The sequence below is a fragment of the Vulpes vulpes genome, chromosome 14, assembly GCF_048418805.1.
Source record: "Vulpes vulpes isolate BD-2025 chromosome 14, VulVul3, whole genome shotgun sequence".
Lineage (NCBI taxonomy): Eukaryota > Metazoa > Chordata > Mammalia > Carnivora > Canidae > Vulpes > Vulpes vulpes.
The window spans coordinates 96,773,302-96,792,931 of record NC_132793.1 but is presented as its reverse complement, the minus strand read 5'-3'; the positions used below and the strand labels follow the sequence as shown (position 1 = coordinate 96,792,931).

General features: G+C 42.3%; 1 protein-coding gene across 17 annotated transcripts in view; it reads left to right on the top strand.

Annotated features, from left to right (window-relative positions):
• The window catches only part of SV2B (synaptic vesicle glycoprotein 2B), a 173,548-nt gene that overhangs the window by 120,308 nt on the left and 33,610 nt on the right, over positions 1-19,630 (top strand). For all 17 annotated transcript variants that reach the window (XM_072737217.1, XM_072737226.1, XM_072737220.1 and 14 more), the window contains 4 exons: positions 9,944-10,124; positions 10,413-10,564; positions 17,235-17,368; positions 18,677-18,766. In XM_072737217.1, the coding sequence (XP_072593318.1) occupies positions 9,944-10,124; positions 10,413-10,564; positions 17,235-17,368; positions 18,677-18,766 (557 nt within the window). The remainder of the gene's footprint in view (positions 1-9,943; positions 10,125-10,412; positions 10,565-17,234; positions 17,369-18,676; positions 18,767-19,630) is intronic.

Sequence of the window (19,630 nt, the reverse complement as noted above, 5' to 3'; positions counted from 1 at the left end):
ACCCTCTAGAAATGACCACAGTGGCAGCCCCAACTTGGTCTTTAGTGGAATGGCCAAGGGATTGTTGGGTCTCCCTGGGTAATGATCACATCTGAGACACCCACAGTACCAGAACAACTATCAGAGATGTCATAATTCTACTGGCTTTAGCACAGGTGACACCCTCCATTGCCTCCCTCACTTCGTCTCACCTGCTATGGGAGGTACCTGAAGGGAAGCTTTGCTTTTTTTTTTTTTTTTTTTTTGGAAGCTTTGCTTTTTAAAGAGATCTCTAGTGTGGTAGTATGTGAATAAGGCAATTTCAAGATTCTCACAGTATTCTCAGGAAATGCTTCTTGAAGCCTCTTGTTTCTGGTGTGAAAGAAAATTGAGGTAAGTGCCAGGTACCACTTTGCCCCAGGGCTAATGGACAGAAGCCTTATTAGTGACTTGAATCCTTTCTGTTACCATTGCTCCCACCATGGCTATGGGCCTATCTTCTGCTCACCAAAGACATGGCCAGGGATCTGAGGCCTGGTCTCCTCATAGGCTCATAGCTTGGCCCAGAATATTGCCTCATGACTTAAACTTGGTCACACACTGCTGGGACAATGAAGTCTCCAGGCTGCCTAGCAGGGTCTTTATTTCCCCTAAGTATGGTTGAAGAGAGAACTGCTTCCTGATTTAAGATCTTACCCTTACTCTATGTTGCTGAAACAAGGAGCTTCTCTCTCTCAGACTCCCCAATCTGTCTGCAGACTTCTACCTTTGGACCTGTTGGTCACACCCAGAACCTAGAACTTCCAGAAGAGGTAATTCTACTCTTCCATAGGGCTGTGGCTTCTACTGAGGAGAAGGACCAGATGAAAATGAGTGTGATGCATCCTCAGGCAGAGTGACAAATGCCTTATCCAACCCAGGTGTCCCTGAATAGTCCTGGTGTATCTTCTCTTGAGGGTTACCCTGGTCTGAGCCATGGATGAGTCACTCAACTGCAAACCTGGATTTCTTCCATCAGATATCAGAAAACTTTACTTTGATATTTTAATAATTGTGATCAGAGAGGAAAACTCTTAATCTCAAATTCCTCACCTGTTAATGAATATATTAGTACTTCCCTCATGTTGTTGGAATGACAAGTTGAAATTGTAACCTATGTCACCTACTATAGTACTTAGCATGTGATAGGAGCTGAACAGATACTAGTTCCTTTGTCCTTCCTTTCTCATCTGCCCATTTGTTTTTAAATAAATATGTGACATTTGGAAAAGAATTCCAACTTTTGATAGATAAGGAAAGTCAACCTACTACCAAAGATTCATTTACTTGAGTTTATTGGACACATGAAGTACTAGAAAAGTCCAACACCGTGATTGCCAGATTTGTTTTCACTTGACAAGTTGTTAAAGCCAAACCTTTTCTGTGCCAAGTACCTGGATCCAAAAGAAAGTGTTTATTCATCCCAGAAGTTTCCAAGCATCTACATGTCATACATACACAGCACTTGGCTAACTTAACCTAATGCATCTGATTTCATGGAGGTGTGCAGATAGATAGCCTGAAATTCTTCCATGACTTAATACCAAAATGAGATGTCACTAGGGGATTCCTGTATACATGAAATCTTTATGAAATTAACTTCCCAGACCGTAGTCCAAGAAAATATCGCCCTTTAAAAAGGTATGTTTGTTTGAATAATAAAAAGATGGAATGGAGATAGTTCATTTGGGAGGTGCTAATTTTGATCCTTGCAAAGCATGTATGTATAGTCCAATAAATGAGTGGTTGCAAGGAAAGGAAGCTTAGAATCTTCCCAGGATAATTAATGCATTTAATTTCCATGTATTCAAGAAAAAAAGTTAGAAATGGCTTCTTTGTCCTTGGTTAATTGTATACTTCATCCCACTGCCTCCAATGCTCAGAGAGTATATTCACAAAAAGCATCTCTAGAGATTGCAAGAGGTTTGTGATGTAGATCAGCTCTCTGGAAGGAAATTTGGCATCATGTCTCAGGAACCACAAACTCACTGAGCCCCTTTGACCTCATGATTTCATTTCTTGGAATCAATTCTGACCCCATGACAGACAAGGACATATGCATAAAGATGTTCTTTGTAGAGTTATTTAGCAAATGGAAAATAGGTCATGAAACTTCTAATACAGAATAGTCTCAATTATGTAGAGTATGTAGTTGCATGTGTACAAGTACAAATACAAGGAGTAACACAGGCTATCACAATAGCTTTGGGTGGATGGCATGATGGACAATTTTTGCATTCACTTTTGTACATTTTTTTGTATTTTTCAGATTTTTCCATCTGAACAGCATTGCTACTGCCTGCCAGCCTCCGAGCTAGATGCTAGAGACACAGAGAGAATTTCACTCAAACAAAACCAACACAGTCCTTTCCTCTAGGGGTCTGCAGTCTGAGGGACTGGACAGATATTGAACAAATGAGTGTATAATAGCAAACAGATACATGTGATAGGAAAGAAGGAGCGGTATGTTGCAGAAGTACCAGCAGGGAGGAGAGAATTTCCTTTGGAACAGGGCGTCAGGAAACTATGGCTTCTTTTTTGTTTTTACATTTTTAAAGGATTATAAAGAAAAAAGGAAGAAGAAGATGTCACTGAGACCATAGGAAATCTGCAAAGTAAATTATTTACAAGTGAAAGATTTTTTTTCCTCTGCCCCTTTAACAGAAAAGGTTTGTTGAGTTCTAGTTTGGAATATCAGGGATGCCTCTCTAAGGAGATGACAATCAATCTGGCAGCTTAAATATGAGTTAGCAAAAGGAAAAAACAATTCCCAGAAAAGTTTCCTTAGAGGAAACTTGAAAAATGTTGTAGTTAAAAAAAGCTTTTTATTGGAACCTGGCTTCCTCTTCAGGTAGGGAGGAAGGGAGGTGCGTTTAAAGGGCGTGCTACTATAAATAAATTTCTTCTGCTAGTCTCTGTTCCCTTGCCTCCAATTCCTTTAAAATATGATTGGTTTGACTTTAAAATACCACCAACTTATTTTCATTTTTGTAACCCTGGGCTTTCTTAGGTCACAGCCAGTTCTATGCTGCGCTGCTCCTAAGGACAATAGCAACTTTGATTAATTGTGCATTTACTTTTGTGCTAGCATCCTGCTAGCATCCTGCTAGGGTGCTTCCAATCCACTGTGCTGTGTCATGCTAACAACTCCACAAGATGAGCACTAAGCACTATCATCTGACTTTTACAAAGAAGGAACAAGGATCAGAGAAGCTGAATGGGTTGCCTCTGGTCATGCTGTGGGTACTTGGTGGAACCGGGACTGGGAACTGGATCATCTCTCTTTCAAGATTGGTCTCTTCTTTTTTATGGCGCCTCTTGCTCATTGTGGGCTCCTCTTTCTTCCATGGAGACATATTTCATTTCCTCTGTGGTGTTATCACCCATTAAAACTTCCTCTCACCCTCCCACATCCCCTTCCCTTTACCCTTATCAACCCTACTCTGAAAGTAGCAATTTTTGCTTATGATTTTCTTAAAACGCTCATTTATTGTGGGAGGGGAGATTTCCTTAATCTGCCATTGAGCTTGTTGAGGGGAACTGAAGAATAATAGACTTTCTCACTTTCTAGCTAGTCCCTTATCTGCTTTGTGCTAAAGTAATTTTTGATAACTCCATTACATTTCAGTTTTCCAAATTTATTGTCTTAATTTCTTCTGCTAAAGACAAATTTTAAATGCATTTAATAGCACAGCCATTTCAGAGGCATTGTTAATTTTATATTTCTCTTCTCTGTGGATTGGCCCCTCTTTCCTTCATTCGTTCTTGTCATAGCCTTCCAACAAGTGCAGGGGAAGAAAAGCTTCTTCCCTCAGCCCTCCCAGGCTGGAGGCCCAGTGAATTAAACTGACAAAAGATTGATTAGCAAGAGAAAAACCATTTATTAGCACGTGTCTTACACTGGAGTCATTCAAAGGGATGGTTAGGACTTGGCTTTTATTTTTTATTTTTATTAATTTTTAAAATATTTTATTCATTTATTCATGAGAGAGAGAGAGGGAGAGAAGCAGAGGCACAGGCAGAGGGAGAAGCAGGCATGGAGCAGGGAGCTGGATGTGGGACTCCATCCCGGGTCTCCAGGATCACGCCCTGGGCTGAAGGTGGCGCTAAACCGCTGAGCCTCCAGGGCTGCCCAGGACTTGGGTTTTAGATAGGAACTTCACAAAGAACAATACACTTGGAAAGAAGGAACAAGACAAAAGAGCAGGGTTGTAGGCTTCCCTGGGTGGCAAAACGGGGCAAACTAATGGAAGATTGTTTTGGTTTTTATTATCATTTTTAATTTTTTAAAATTTTTGATTCACATTGTTTTAAAAAAATTTTTATTTAACTTTAATTAATTAACATAATGTCTAATTGGTTTCAGAGGCAGAAGTTGGGAATTCATCAGTCTTACATAATATCCAGTGCTCATTCCATCACATGCCCCCCTTAATGTTGTTTTAGGAAGCTTCGTTATGTCCATCCTTCTTTGTGCTGTCTCTGGGCTGGGAAGAGTCTGTGGTGATGAAACGCCTAGGCCTGCTTTTAGGCAAATATGCAGGAGGGCAGGGAGCTTCCTTTTGGAGTGTGCTGTTTCTCAACCATCTTCAGCTTAAAATAATCCTTAGACCAAAGTGGCACTTTTTGGGGCTGCGTATTCTGATCCCCGACAATGGCATCTTGAAAAGCTTTTCTTATTCTTTCTAGTTCTTCCTCTGCCTTGGACAGTGAGTAGCAAAAGCCCCAGGCTAGGAGCCAGGACAGCAGAATCGCAGTGCCAGCAGGTCCTGAGCCAGCAGGGAATTTCCAGGAGAGTCACTGACCAGATCTGGGGCTCAGCAGCCTCAGCCAGTAAAGAAAGGGAATTGGATCCCAAACCGAATCTCTGTGATACATCAGTTTGCCGATGTGCCTGGATCGGTCAGAGTATAGTCAGTTACTAGAATAGACAGAATTTAATATAAGAAATTTTTAGCAGGGTGAGTAAAATGTGTTTATAAAGTATACTGAGATAGTGACTGCAGGGAGCAGCTGCCACCCTAGGACTGTGGGAAGAAAGGGAAGAGAATGGAATTACTCTGCCTCAAAATGCTCAGAGAAGGGAGCTCATGGAGCTATAATTCAGATCTCTGGAAGTGGGGGGACCCTTCCTGGCTGATGTTGGTGTGGGAGAAGAGGGGAGGGCAGGATGTGGTTGGTTCTGCTAATTGGATTCAGCTGCTCCCATGTGGAACAGCATTGCTGCTGCCTGGTGAATAACGCTGAGGTGGAAGTCATAGGAACAGAAAGCACAGGTCCCTTCTTCCTGCTCCAGCCTTTCAGCCTCTCTCTCTCTCTCTCTCTCTCTCTCTCTCTCTCTCTCCTGCCTCCCTATTGCCAGGGCCTAGCAGTGACTGGCTGGCAACGCACAGGTGTTTATGGACCAAGTAGGTGCTGAATAACAACTGGCACAAAGTCCATCACTGAGATTGCACACTGATGGTTCTACTGGCCATGTGTCATCCATAGACATGTCTTGTGTGGGCTTCACAATAGTTTGATCAAACATATGTCACTGGGTTTATTTCCAAAATCCGAACATGTTCTTCCTGGGAAAACCACACAACTTCATCATTCATGATTTATATTTTTGAAAGACAAATGAATAGGAAGGCAGCTTGGAAATTATCTAGTAATCAGTTTACACATGCGGTGGTAAGGCCCTCAGAGAGTGTGAGAATTTCCTCCCAAATCTCACAATCATTGAAGGACATTTTGAGATTCTAAGGCCAGAATTCTCATCACTATCCCCTCACTGTGCTTCCAGGAAGATAGGTATGCTATGGCCTCCCATTGCTCAGACTGTGGTCCATGGATCAGCAACATCAGTCTTGTTAGAAATGCATAATCTTAGGCACCTGGGTGGCACAGTTGGTTGAGCGTCTGACTCTTGATTTTGCGTCAGGCCATGATCTCAGGGTCATGAGATGGAGCCCCACGACGGGCTCCACACTGGGCATGCAGCCTGCTTAAGATTCTCTTCCACCCCCTCCCTTTGCCCACTCCCCCATTCCAGCTAGCATGTTTGCTTTCTCTCTCTCTCATTTAAAAAAAAATGGAGAATCTCAGACCCCACATCTGACTTACTGAATCAGAGTCTGATTTCACTAAGATCCTTCCATGATTTGTATGTGCACAGTAGCATTTGAGAAGTGCTAAAGATAGCTTTACTGGAAAAAGAAAAACAAACTTTAACTGGATACTAGTGTTTTTCTCATCTCATGAGAGACCAGGGTGGGACCAGGGCATAGGGTGTACAGACTGGTTCTCAGCAAGTCTCCTGACCACTCCTCTGATTTCTCTTCTTCCTTCCTCCCAATTTATAGGCCCACATACATGGTGCAAACAGCAACATGCACACATATAACTACACATGCATGGATCAAAAAATCATAGGTTTTTTCTCTTTCTCTCTAACATGCATGCATGCACACCAATGAGCCATTTATGGTGTGCCCTTTGCTCTACCTCCTAGCCCCAATCCCTTACCAGGTTCCCCCATGTACACTCTGCTCTACTCACATTGAACTACTCTAACATTGTTGCCCAAACATATCAGGTGTTCTTTTTGTCTCCCTGTCTTTTGCATGTGCTGCCTGCCACTGCCTGTGATGCACTACCCCAACCACCAAGATAGAAACCTGAATAACTTCTGTTTGTCCTTCACCAGCAACTCAATGACTTTCTTTTGGAAGCCTTCCCACATTGAGTGAGGTGCATCCAGACTGTGCTCTTTCTCCATTTTGCATATTACCTGACATATGCCTTTATTGGAATGTTCTTTCTCACCAGGAGATAATCACATAATTTACTCTTTATCTCCTTGAAAGGAAGGAACCATGCCCCACTCTGAGGGTGAGCAAACACGGAAATAATAAACTAATACAAAGCTAAGAAATCTATCTGATGCTTATCTATAAAGAACAGTAAAGGGTAGTAGCTAAAGCCTCGACTCTGAGGTTGGAATTCCCAGATTACAATCTTCATACTTCCACTAGTTGTGTAACCTTGGGGAACCACTTTACCTCTCTGTGAATCAGTTTCCTCCTTTACAAAACAGGGACAGAAGTGGTATCCACTGAGTTGTTATAAGCATTATATGGGACCAACAATGCCTGTGAAATGGTTCACATGGAGTCAGGCTAGTAGCGAGTGCTCACTCTGTGTTTGCTACCTCGGTGCTATGAGTTGATATATTAGGCTCTCATGACCTATTGCTGGATTACTCACTGTCTTAAAGCATCCATAACACTTACTTTGCAATTTGGGTAAGGCTCGCTTCCTCCCTCCCTTCATCCTCTCTTCCTTCCTTTCAATATCTGTTTCTTTATTCCAAACGTTATTGACCACATATCATGAGAGAACCACCAGGTATTTGTTGGCTGAATGGGGTATTGGAAATTCTTGACAAGGAGTTGAGCTGAAGCCAACAAATTTTGGGAGCTGAATAGATATAACTTGGAAAAAGATGTTCCCTCTCTGCTCTGGTCTAGAATTCTAAATTACCAAGTACAAAGGACTTGGGTAAAACCCCACTTTGAGTTGGGCTGGTGGTGACATCCCAGTAGTCTATCCAGAAGGACAGGGCATCTCAGGTATGGGGCTCCTGACTATGGCCAGCATGTTGGTAGGTTACCTAAGTCAGAGGAAATAGAATCCAGTTCTTTCCTGGGGAGAACCTGGCTAGGCATAGACAGAGTTTGGGTCTTTCCCAATTGGTTGGGATATGAGATGCTAATCAGAAACTAGCATGGGGATCAGGATCACAGTCATGAGCCAGTTATGAGGACTAAAACCATGAGGTGAAAGTAACAGGGAGGCTGCAGTCTGACCTTCAATCAGGCTTATCTGGTGGGCATAGGGATGGCAGCAGCAGATGAGTAAGTAAGGCATCACTCACTCATCAGTGAGTAAGGCAGTTCTGCTGGACATGGCTCACAATGGCTAAGAACTGAGCAAGATTAAGTCTGCAGGGAACTAGATATTGGACTCTTGGTTGGTCAGGGCTGGATAGCAGATAAAATCATAGTCTAGCAGAGCACACTGACTCACACATTATTACAACACAGCATGACATATACTGAGTTGTGTTTGCAAGTCTTTACTCATTTTCTGAAACACAAGTGTTGGTGACTTAATATTAGTAGGAAATTGCTCATTACATTTTTGGAGCTTTGGGCTGGGAAACTGGTGAAATAGGGAGGAGGAGGTGTCCTCACTCTATTACTTCTCTGTGGATCCTTCAAGTATGCAGAGAAATGGCAGATCAGGAGCACAGGCTCAGTAATTTCCCTTAGATATCCCCATTGTTGGCTTCCTTAAGGTCTTTGTCCAAATGTCCCATCTCAGTGAGGGCCTCCTGAACTATCTTCTTTAAAATTGCTACCTCCCAGCCTGGATCTCCCTGTTCCCGTCCTTCACATTATTTTTCTCTAGAACTCTTATCAGTTCCCCACTAACCGTATATTTTGCTCATGTATTTATTATCTCTTTTCCCCTAAATGGAATGTAAGCTCTGTGAAGGCAGGGATTTTCATGTGTTTCTACCTCACTGTATCCCCAGTAACTACAAGAGTGCTTACCTAATAACAGACATTTAATAGATACTTTGTAGACCCGTTGACATATTCCATGAAGTAACAGCATACACCGAAATATAAAAGGAAATAGCATCTTACATAGTGTTGAGCTATGTAAAGGCTAAGAGTTACAATCCAGGTAAGTGAAGGAAATCTTCATGAAAGCTATTGACGATATCAAAGTTATCATTTCTTTTCATCTCATAGAATAAGACGATAAAACAACGAACTCTGTCATTGGGAAGATAAAACAGAGCATAGTTAAATCTTTCCTTTTGGGGACCAGCCTTCAAGTTGATTAATCAGCTAATTGAAGCTCTTTGCTTTATGTCGGCCCTTCCTGGCACACATCTGCATAAATAAAGCATCTGTATGTCCAAAAGCTTCCTTTCTGTGAAAGATAATTTGTGTTCATCGTTTGATTTACAGTTAAGGCTGGGTGAAAGGATCCTTCCATAATTTGCATTCAGCATTTTCTCCTCATGAAGGATGGTCTGCAAAGTTTCCTTCAGAGAAGTAGTAAATCACATATGGACTTAGCACAGTTGTTGATAATTAGTAAGCACTCACTATTTATCAGGAAGGAATCATCCACATGCTTTTGGAGATGTGCCATGTCTGTCAGGATGCTGACTTTCACTGGAACACCATAAACATGTCAACAACAATATATTTATATGACACCTTAAATTGACTGATCTTATTATTAGAAGACAAGTAGAAGTTACACGTGTTAAAGACAGGACAGCTCATTGCTTGTCTCTTCTGCATTCCCCTAAGAAATCTGAACATTGGTTGTAGTGTGGAGAAGATCTTTTTTGGAACAATAAAATAGCCAGGCTTATTGGTAATTGCTACTTTACACTTGTACATTTTTCTTCCTTCCCATGTTCCTTCCACCCTTTTGGCCTTTTCCCTGGAAATTCTCTCTTTAAACCTACCCCTGCAGGTAGAGATTTTTATACACAAACATTCTTTTTCACTTAAAAATAAAATGACAGCACTGCCTTCTGCAGATTATGCCTCTAAAAGAGTCATCTTCAAGAAAGGTACATCAGACCGAGCTATGGTTGATCTATTTTAGTATGTGCACATATGTATCAATCTGTGAGGCTATTTTTTTGAATAACATTCTTAAGGATTTGAGTCTGTACCATACTTCTAATTTGCCATGAACATCTGTTATAGCCCACCTTTTATGTCTTTGACATGAAATTTCTAGAATACATAAAAATGGGCATTGGATTTTCTAGCACATTGCATGGTTTCTAATGTTTTGTATCTTCTTTCCACCCTCTCTTCTCTTTTTCCTTTCACCCTCACAGGGCTGATTGTCTACCTAGGAATGATGGCGGGGGCCTTCGTCCTGGGAGGCCTGGCAGATAAGCTGGGGAGGAAGAGAGTCCTCAGCATGTCTCTGGCCCTCAACGCTTCCTTCGCCTCTCTCTCCTCCTTCGTGCAGGGATATGGAGCCTTCCTCTTCTGCCGTCTCCTCTCAGGCATAGGGTATGTACATGCAGGGCTTTGCTAGACCCTTGTAGACCGTCCTGCTACTCTAGCTCTGAGTGGTACCTCCAGAAAACCTTGGACTGAGTTTTGTATTTGACTTCCAAGATACTGTATTAAAGTTGAACCTTAGAAAAGGTTGTAAAGTCAGTGTGTAAGGTCACATAACCTGGCACTGCCTTGGCTGCTCTTTCAAACTCACAAAGGTGGAGTATAAAGTAACTAGGCTTCTGGCATGACCATTTTTAGTGTTATGACTTGATTCTTTTTGGCATCTTATTTTCACAGGATCGGGGGTGCTCTGCCCATTGTTTTTGCCTATTTTTCTGAATTCTTATCTCGTGAGAAGCGAGGAGAACATCTTAGTTGGCTGGGCATCTTCTGGATGACGGGGGGCATCTATGCATCTGCCATGGCTTGGAGCATCATTCCACACTACGGTGAGTGCACTGCCTTCAGATAGCCCAGGGGCCCTTGTTACTATGGAACCTGCAGCCAACATTTCCTGTCCTTAACCTTATTCCCCATACTCACACACAGTTCCCTTTTATACCTTTGATCTTTCTATAGAACTTCCAATACTGGATACACATCACTAATTTCAATATACATGTCTTTCTGGAAATAATACAAACTGTTCTTCTTGCCTCCCTCCCTCCCTCCCTCTCTCCATTCCTTTCTTCTTTACTTCCTTTTATTTGAAAGAATTTCAATCTTTACCTCCCTAGCCCTCCTCCCACACGCATAAAGTTAGGCTTCGGGAACCCCATTTATAGATGATGGAACAGAAGTCAAGAGAAGTTGGTGACTTGGCTAAGGTCAGGTCCCCGGCATGACCTTGACTTGATGCTCTGCCTGCCTCCTACCCCCATGTAGTACTTTCCACTCTAGTGCCTGCTGTCGCTCTTGTTTGGCTGCCGAAGTGGAGAGCCCTTACAGACAAGGTCTTGGATTCAGCCGGGACAATTTTATTATCCTGGGTAATTGCAAAAACCGGATTCTCTGGACAGAGACCTGGCAATGTTTACTTTCACAATTGGTTTTGTTAAGAGTAAAGTAGGGAGAAGGCAGCAGTTTTGAATTTGATTATGTCTTTTGAGCATCCTGGGCAAAAACTGCCATCGCGTCCTTCAAGTTTTTTTTTTTTTTTTTTTTTTTTTTTTTTTGTAAACCACCAATTACGGGTATAGGCTTTGTCATCATTTAGAAACCTGCAGACCTAGAAGGGTAGCAGGTAACTGCCCTGAAGCTAACCAACATTTTTCTACCCATTCACCTCCTTGGTGTCTTTGAAACCTCATCCTCTGTGTATTTGCAGGTGATGGAGGTTCCATGTATATCTCTTTAAGAAGCAGCTGTAGTGTAGACAATGCCTACTTTATAGTTAAGGTGATCCTGGGTGCATTATTCTGGTAATCTGATAAACCCTGAAATCTCAGTGGTTTAACACAACAAAAGTTTCCCCACTTGTAAAGTATGGCTAATGTTTCTGATCTGCAGGTGGCTCTGCTTCATCGGTAATATTGGGGCTCAGACTCCTTCCTACATGTGATTCCACTGTCTTCAACATGTGGCTTGAAGTCTCTGGTTGGGGAAAGAGCATGGGCAGTTCTAGATGGAAGGCTCTGAAAGGCAGGCTGGGAAATGGAATGTGTCCTTCCTGCTTACAACTCACTGGCCCCAAATCTGTAATCTGATCACCCCTACTGCCAAGGACACTTGGCAATGTAATCTTGTTGTGTGTCCAGAAACTGATTTGGGAACAAGTAATCTTTGTCCTGTCTAGTCTTTGAGAACCCACTGGGTTTCATCTAAGAAACAGAGAAGAAATATGAACAAGAATAATGAAATAAACAGCTAAAGAGTTTTCCAGATAATTCTGTCACCAAAAGCAATTCTCCATCATTTTTAGATACAAAATCATATTACTCCTAACATCATTTCTGCACTCTGTCCAGCACCCGAACACACACTTTAATGATCCCTGTACTGTGCTGTGGGTTATATGGGTCAGAGGAATCACTTCCCCTCTCCCCAGTTCTTGCTGTAACATCATTTATACTGTTAACTGGTCCAACTGTGTGAGTGCTAAGAAACTATTTCCACATTTAAATTAAATGAGTAAAAAAAAAAAAATCCTTTTTTGGGGGGGGGGCATGGGCGACAAGTAAAATCTGAATAAAAGCTGAGTCAAAATAGTGGTGGTGTGTGACTGGGGATAAGTCCCTCCATCTTGTCTGGTGTCTTCCTTTACCTATAAGGAGAGAGAAGGAAGCAAAAGAGCAGACTGTAGATATTGTGCCAGCCCTCACCTTCAGTAATTCCTGAGATGCAAAGAGCAGTGCAGAGAATATATTTAAAACAATTCTTGGGCACCTGGGTGGCTCAATTGTTGACCATCTGCCTTTGGCTCAGGTCGTGATCCCAGGGCCCTGGGATTAAGTCACATGTCAGACTCCCTTTGTGGGGCCTGCTTCTCCCTCTGCTTATGTCTCTGCTTCTCTGTGTGTCTCTCGTGAATAAATAAATAAAATATTTAAAACGATTCTTACACTTGAGCTAGCTTCCCTCCTGATAACATTAACAATGTCAGCCTCCTTATTTGCAGACTGCTTGTTCCCTAAGGGAAGCTTGCGGTCCCACCTGACCAGAGAACCTCGACTGCCTAGGTTTAGGTCATGTTCCCACCTCAACCAATCACTACACTCCAGAGGATGCTGGGTCCTGATTGGTTTCCGGATACTTCCTTCCTCAAATCCAGCAGGGGTGGGGATGGGGTAGGGTCAGTCCCACCCATATCAGGTGGCCGAGCACAGTGGAGCCCTCCTGGTGGGGTGTTGTGACAGGGGCCATGCACAACAGTTACTACATGCTGCGTCGCTTTTTCATTCTGCTTTACACACACAAGCACACAATCCGGTCGGGGGTCTGGCTGCTAAGGAAGTGATACAAATATTTAGGCTGGGAGTGTGTTGACCAAGACTGAATGGGATGCCCATGGCAGAGGGGCCACATGGCTGCTGACTGGCCACTGCTGGCCAACATCAGGGCTTGTGGTTCAATTATTTTACCCCAAACGTACAAGATATTTTTCCTGTTTGTATGCTTGTATGAAATCTGTGACTTTTATGTCCAATTTTAAGATCCAAGCCTCTAGGGCACCTGGGTGGCTCAGTGGTTGAGTGTCTGCCTTTGGCTCAGGTGTGATTCCGGGTTTCTGGGATTGAGTCCCACATTGGGGTCCCCACAAGGAGCCTACTTCTCCCTCTGCCTATGTCTCTGCCTCTCTCTGTGTCTCTCAGGAATACATAAATAAATCTTAAAAAGAAAAAAGATCCAAACCACTTGGGCAATTGGGTTTCATTGAAACAAGCATTAGCTGGGGGAAACCCACCCTAGAAACATGGTGTTCTAGAATCACAGCATAACAGGAGTGATTATTCATTTTAAGCCTCATTTTACCAGGACCAGATGTTGTGTCCACAGTGAACCATACATTTGATGATATTTCTCAATGTGCCCAAGATGTTAATCCTCTAACACCCCTCCACTCAGCAGGGACAAATGCCAGTGTGACAACAGAAAAGGAGACTGATGTTTGTGGATGGCTTGTGCAACCCACTTAATCGCTTTTGCAGGAATGAAGTGATGGGAGGTCTTGGCACCAGGAATTTGGGTGACTGAGTCATTGAGAAAGAAAATTACAAAATTCAGAATGTTTTCTTGGGAACTCATGGTCACAGCCCAGAAAAAAAATTGGATATATTATGGAAGATTAATTCCCATTGTAGTCAGCACCACCAGCTGTTTGTGAAATCCTGATGGAGAAAAGTAGGGCAAGCTAAAAGATCAGTGAACAGAACAATCCCTGTCTCCAAATTAATAGTTGTTCCATATATTTGGAAGCAGTTCACTATTTAATTTTATTTAACTTAAAGTCCCAAAGATCTGCCTAATGAATGCAATAAATGCAGATTACTAAAATCACCATAAAAATCATAGAGGCATTAGGGAGTAACGTATTTGGGATAATTTACACATATTATCATAAAGAAAAAAATTAGTCTCAGGAAGAATACTTTATAAACGTACCCACTTCTGCTGTCCTTCTCTCATTATCCACCTGAGTTTGACTGCTACGTAGTTTTGATCAACTTGACTTCTAATTACTCCAGAGTAGCTTTTGATATGAGCTGCAAGATGTGTAAATATTACTATGGTTTTATCTTCCTCTTTCTAGTGTTACTGTCAGGAGAAATGAAAGGTTTCTTAATTAAAATGAAAACAAACAAACCCCAGGGAGAGCATGCTGTGCAAAAAGAGATTTGATTTTGGTTGAGAAAGTTGGATGATGTGTGTGTTGTGTGGACAAATGTGTCACAGCAGCTTCAGTCCCACATTTTTCCACCCGGGGTTCCCTCTGGCAAGTCCTTCAATAGCACAGAGTAGGAAATATCAGCAGAAACAGCAGTGCAAGTAGAGTGAGTTGAAGCACAATGAGTTAAGAGTCAAGGGCAAGTAGAAATGGTCAAATCACAATGAGAGTAATAGAGCATTCAAGACACTCACTGCCAGCACTGCAGTTGGCCACATGATATATTTTTATGCATAGACATTTCATTTTATTGTGCTTCACAGATAGTAAATGGAATAGAGATTTTATGTCCCAATAATGATTACCCTCTGACCTTTAGAAATAAATATATTCATTTATACAGTTTTTAAAAAAGATTTTATTTATTCCTGAGAGACACAGAGAGAGGCAGAGACACAGGCAGAGGGTGAAGCAGGCTCCCTGCAGTGAGCCTGATGTGGGACTCGATCCCAGACCCCGGGATCACAACCTGAGCCAAAAGCAGATGCTCAACCACTGAGCCACCCAGATGTCCTCCATTTATAGTTTTGTCTTTTTAAAAAAATGCTGTTGGAATGGTCTTCAGAGCTACTTTGAGTGGCATGAGAAAACCAAGCCATTTTAGAGCCTTGGATTATTTATTTATTCAAATATTTATTTATTTATTTATTTATTTATTTATTTATTTCATGAGTAGGGAGAGGGGCAAAAGAAGAGGGAGGGATAGAATCTCAAGTAGATTCCCCGCTGAGTATGGAGCCCAATGTGGGGCCCAATCTCATGACCCTGAGATCATGACCCAAGCCAAAATCAAGGGTCAGATGCTTAACACACTGAGCCACCCAGATGCCCCTTAACCTTGGGTTGTTTTTTTTTAAGAAGCAATTATTTTGCTGATCCTTGCTGATGTTCATCTATTTCAGTCAACAACTTTGGTACTAAATGTAAATTAGCTATTTCTAAGCAAACCAAATCTACTCTCAAAGCAGATGAATTATTATTGATTGGCAGGAGCTTTTGCACTTATCAGATCTGTGGTGATATTGTTACCTGCATTCTACAGCTGTGAAAACCCACCAACCCAGTAATTATATGAGAAAACCAGGATTTCTACTTTGATCTCATGACTACAGAAATCTAGGCTCTTTCCACTGTGCTACCCATTCCATAAAGGAGGGACTTCTGTGACCCATGAGGATATTTGAAATAATGTTTTGTAGATACAGAGGCAATTTCTAAAAATGAATTTTAGAAATGTTTTCAAGAGGCACCTGGGTAGCTCAGTTGGTTAAGCATCTGCTTTTAGCTCAGGTCATGATCCCGGGGTCCTGGGGTCAAGCCCCACCACGTTGGGTTCTCTGCTCATTGGGGAGTCTGTCTCTCTTCTCTGCCACTTCCAATTACCACTGTGCTCTCTCTCTAATAAATAAATAAATAAAATATTTTTTTAAAAAAGAAATGCCTCCAATAACGAATGCTGAGTAGGAGCTCTCCATTTCAGTGATGATAGAATTTGTTTGAATTTAGAAGCCCTGTCTCCTTAAAATTAAAAAAAAATTAATATAGGCATACCTTGGAGATATGGGTTCGGTTGCAGACCACCCCAATAAAGCAAATATCACAGTATAATGAATCAAATAAATTATTTGGTTTCCTAGGGCATCTAATAGTAGTTATGTTTACATCAAACTGTAGTCTACTAAGTGTGCAAATAGCATTATGTCTAAAAAAAGTACATACCTTAATTTTAAAAATGCTGCTAAAAAAGCTAACCATCATCTGAGCTCTTGGCAAGTAGTAACAACTGATCACAGATCACCATAACAAATATAATAATAATACAAAAGTTTGAAAGGTTTTGAAAATTGCCAAAATGCGATGCAGAGACACAAAGTGAGTGAATGCTGATAGAAAAGTGACACCAATAGACTTGCTCCATGCAAGGTTGACACAAACCTTCAATTTGTAAAAAATGATATATCTGTGACGCACAATAAAATGAGATGTGCCTATAATATGACTGATAGTGCTTTTCAGAGTGTGATCCTGAACCCTTTGCATTAGAATCAGCTGGGGCTGGTACTGCCGTTTGACCTAGGTAAGAGGGATCCTGGTCATAAGGCCCTGATCTGGCTTTCTTTCCCCTGATGCATGATCATCCTCTTTTCCATTCAGATCATGCTCTGGGTACTCAGAACTGAGAAGATCCCACTAAACTCAAGGAATCATGACAAGGATACCCATTGTCACCGAGGTGGCATGTGATGTGTTCACATGTGTCAACATGAGGCCCCTTCACTCCGTGGGAGGTGCTAGGAGAAAAAATGAAAGGGGTCTTGCAAGGGTGGGTCACGGCCTAGCCTTCTGGCTCCTTATTTGTCAAGGCAAGGGGATAGAACATCTGTCATTTAACAGTTTGTTAACTTAAAGTTTAATGAATATAGAGAAATATGGGATGCTGCCTCCATGTGTACTCTTGCCCAAAGCCCTGTGAATGTCAGATCTGGCCAACCCTGGGGAGAGGTTCTTGAGATGCACATTGCCAGTGCCTATCCAGACTTCTGCATCAGAAGCTTCGGGGCAGTCAAGGGTTTGCATTTTATTTATTTTATTTTATTTTATTTTACTTTATTTTATTTTATTTTTTAAGGGTTTGCATTTTAACTTGCTCCCCAGGTGATGCTCTCATGCCCTCATTGGAGAACCAGGCTTTAAGGTTACTCTAAGAGAATGTCATAAATCCCCTGTCTTCACAGGCTGGGGCTTCAGCATGGGCACCAATTACCACTTCCACAGCTGGAGGGTGTTTGTCATCATCTGTGCTCTGCCCTGTACCGTGTCCATGGTGGCCCTGAGATTCATGCCAGAGAGTCCAAGGTTCCTGCTAGAGGTGAGTCAGGCCCCTGACCCCACACCACCCCCCATGCGAGAGCAATAGCCCTTTGGCCCCACCTCCTCTCCCACTGGCATGTTGCAAACTACCCCCATGTCAACCCACCTGGCCCATCATTACATCTGGTTTCATTGCCGGCTGTGATGGCTGCCTACCCTGGATTCACAGACTGTCAGAGACAGAGGGGGGGCCTCTGATGCTGCTTCCAGCACCCACCCTCTCTAGGAACTCTTCAAAGTTGTGAAATTTTTTTTTTCAACTTGCTGCAATAAGATCTGTGGGGAAAACTTGCGTTGCCTCCAAGCCCTTCAGGACTCTTGACCAGCCAGGACCCTTCCCCATGGGAAAGCCACTCCTGGTATCTTGAGAAGAGTCTTTCCAACCTGGGGGGGGGGGCTGCTTGTGGCTGCAGTGATCAGACAGAGGGGGCTGGCAGGGGAGCAATAGGACTCTTTTGTGTCTCCTTCTAGATCTTTCTACAGAGTGACCATCCTTATCAAATTCCCTTTTGTCCCATTGATCAGGGGCAGGCACTGCAGGAAGGCTTTTTTAACCAGGGATATACCAAAAGTTACCCTTTGTGGTATACTAGTTTCCTAAGGCTGCTGTGACAAAGGACTAAGTTGCAAACTGAGTAGCTTCAGATAACAGAAATTGTGTCACAATTCCAGAGGCTGGAAACCAAGGCATCAGCAGGGCCATGTTCCCTCTGAAGTCTGTAGGGGGAGTCCTCCTTTGCCTCTTCCAGCTTCCAGTGCTTTGCTGGCAATTACTTGGCTCTTGGCTGCACCACTATGCTTCCTGCCTGGGCCATCTCTGGCATTCTCCTGGCTTCTTATAAGGACACCAGTCGAACTAGATTAGGGGCCCACCCCTACTCCCATATGATCTCATTTTAATTATATTTACAGTAACCCTATTTCCAAATAGGGCCATATTCCAAGGTACCAGGGGTTGGGGGTGGGGACACAATTCAATCCATTACATGTTGTTTCTCTGCTTTCTCTTTTGGGGAAGAATATGGCTTCCACCCAGCAGTCATTCAACCTTCGGACTAGTAGGGTTGTACTATGTAGTGGAAATAGCACTGTAATAATGTAATAACTGCCTCATGTTTACACCGTGGAGGCACCACCTTAGTATCCTTCCAAGATCGGCTAGGGACAGAGACTCGTCCTGGTCTTTCACAAGCCCTAGTTGGCAGTGTATTCATGTCTAATCACCTCACACTCCGGGTTGGATGTGCAGGGTTTCCACCCCTCATCAGCAAAGGATTTCTTATCCGTCTTTCTTTGCTTTAACCAGATGGGCAAACACGATGAAGCCTGGATGATTCTCAAGCAAGTCCATGACACCAACATGAGGGCTAAAGGGGCCCCGGAGAAGGTGTTCACGGTGAGTGTGTGACACCTATGCCAGCAAGAGGGGGCCTCCCCTCTTTACTGTTTTGGCTTGCTAAAAATATTAATTTTATTATATTAGTATGATGTTATATTAATCTGGCAAAGAAATGTATCAAAGGGAGAATAAAACCCCTGACATTCCTATTATGGTGTCATAATTATTTGTTCATTTTGATAGATATCCTTCTTGTAACTGCTAATTGTTCAAAAAATCACTGAAAGAAAAAATTAGCTGTATTCATATGGGGATAAGCATATGTATATATGTTTACAGCTACATGTTTGTTTGTTTTTCAGAGAGAGAGAGAGAGTATGTGTGAGCAGGGTGGGAGGGGCAGAGGGAGAGGGAGAGAAAGAGAATCTTAAGCAGGTTCCGTGCTCAGCACACGGGGCTTGATCCCAAGACCCTGAGATCAGGACCTGAGCTGAAATCAAGAGCCAGATGATTAACCAACCAAGTCACCCAGGCGCCCCTGCATCTACATGTTTTTAAAGAGTACTCATAAGCATTCTGTATGTTGTCTCATGACATTCATAATTATCATTTTAATAAACATTAAGGTTGGGAACATTAACACAGTCTTCCTAAACGTGTCCTGAATACTAGAAATTTATTTACCCTGTTTTATTACCTAGTTCCTATTAATACTGTTTCAGTGAACCTTCATGCAACACACATAGTTCCTTCCCCTTGATGTTCTAGGTTTGTTTTCCAAGATAGACTCCTAGAAATAAAATGACTGGCTTAGAAAGCACTAGTATTTTTATAGCTCATGAGTTATATTGCCAGATTGCATTTCAATAGGGTTTTGCCAGTCTACAGTGCCATAAGCAGCAGGATAACCATTTCTCTCCA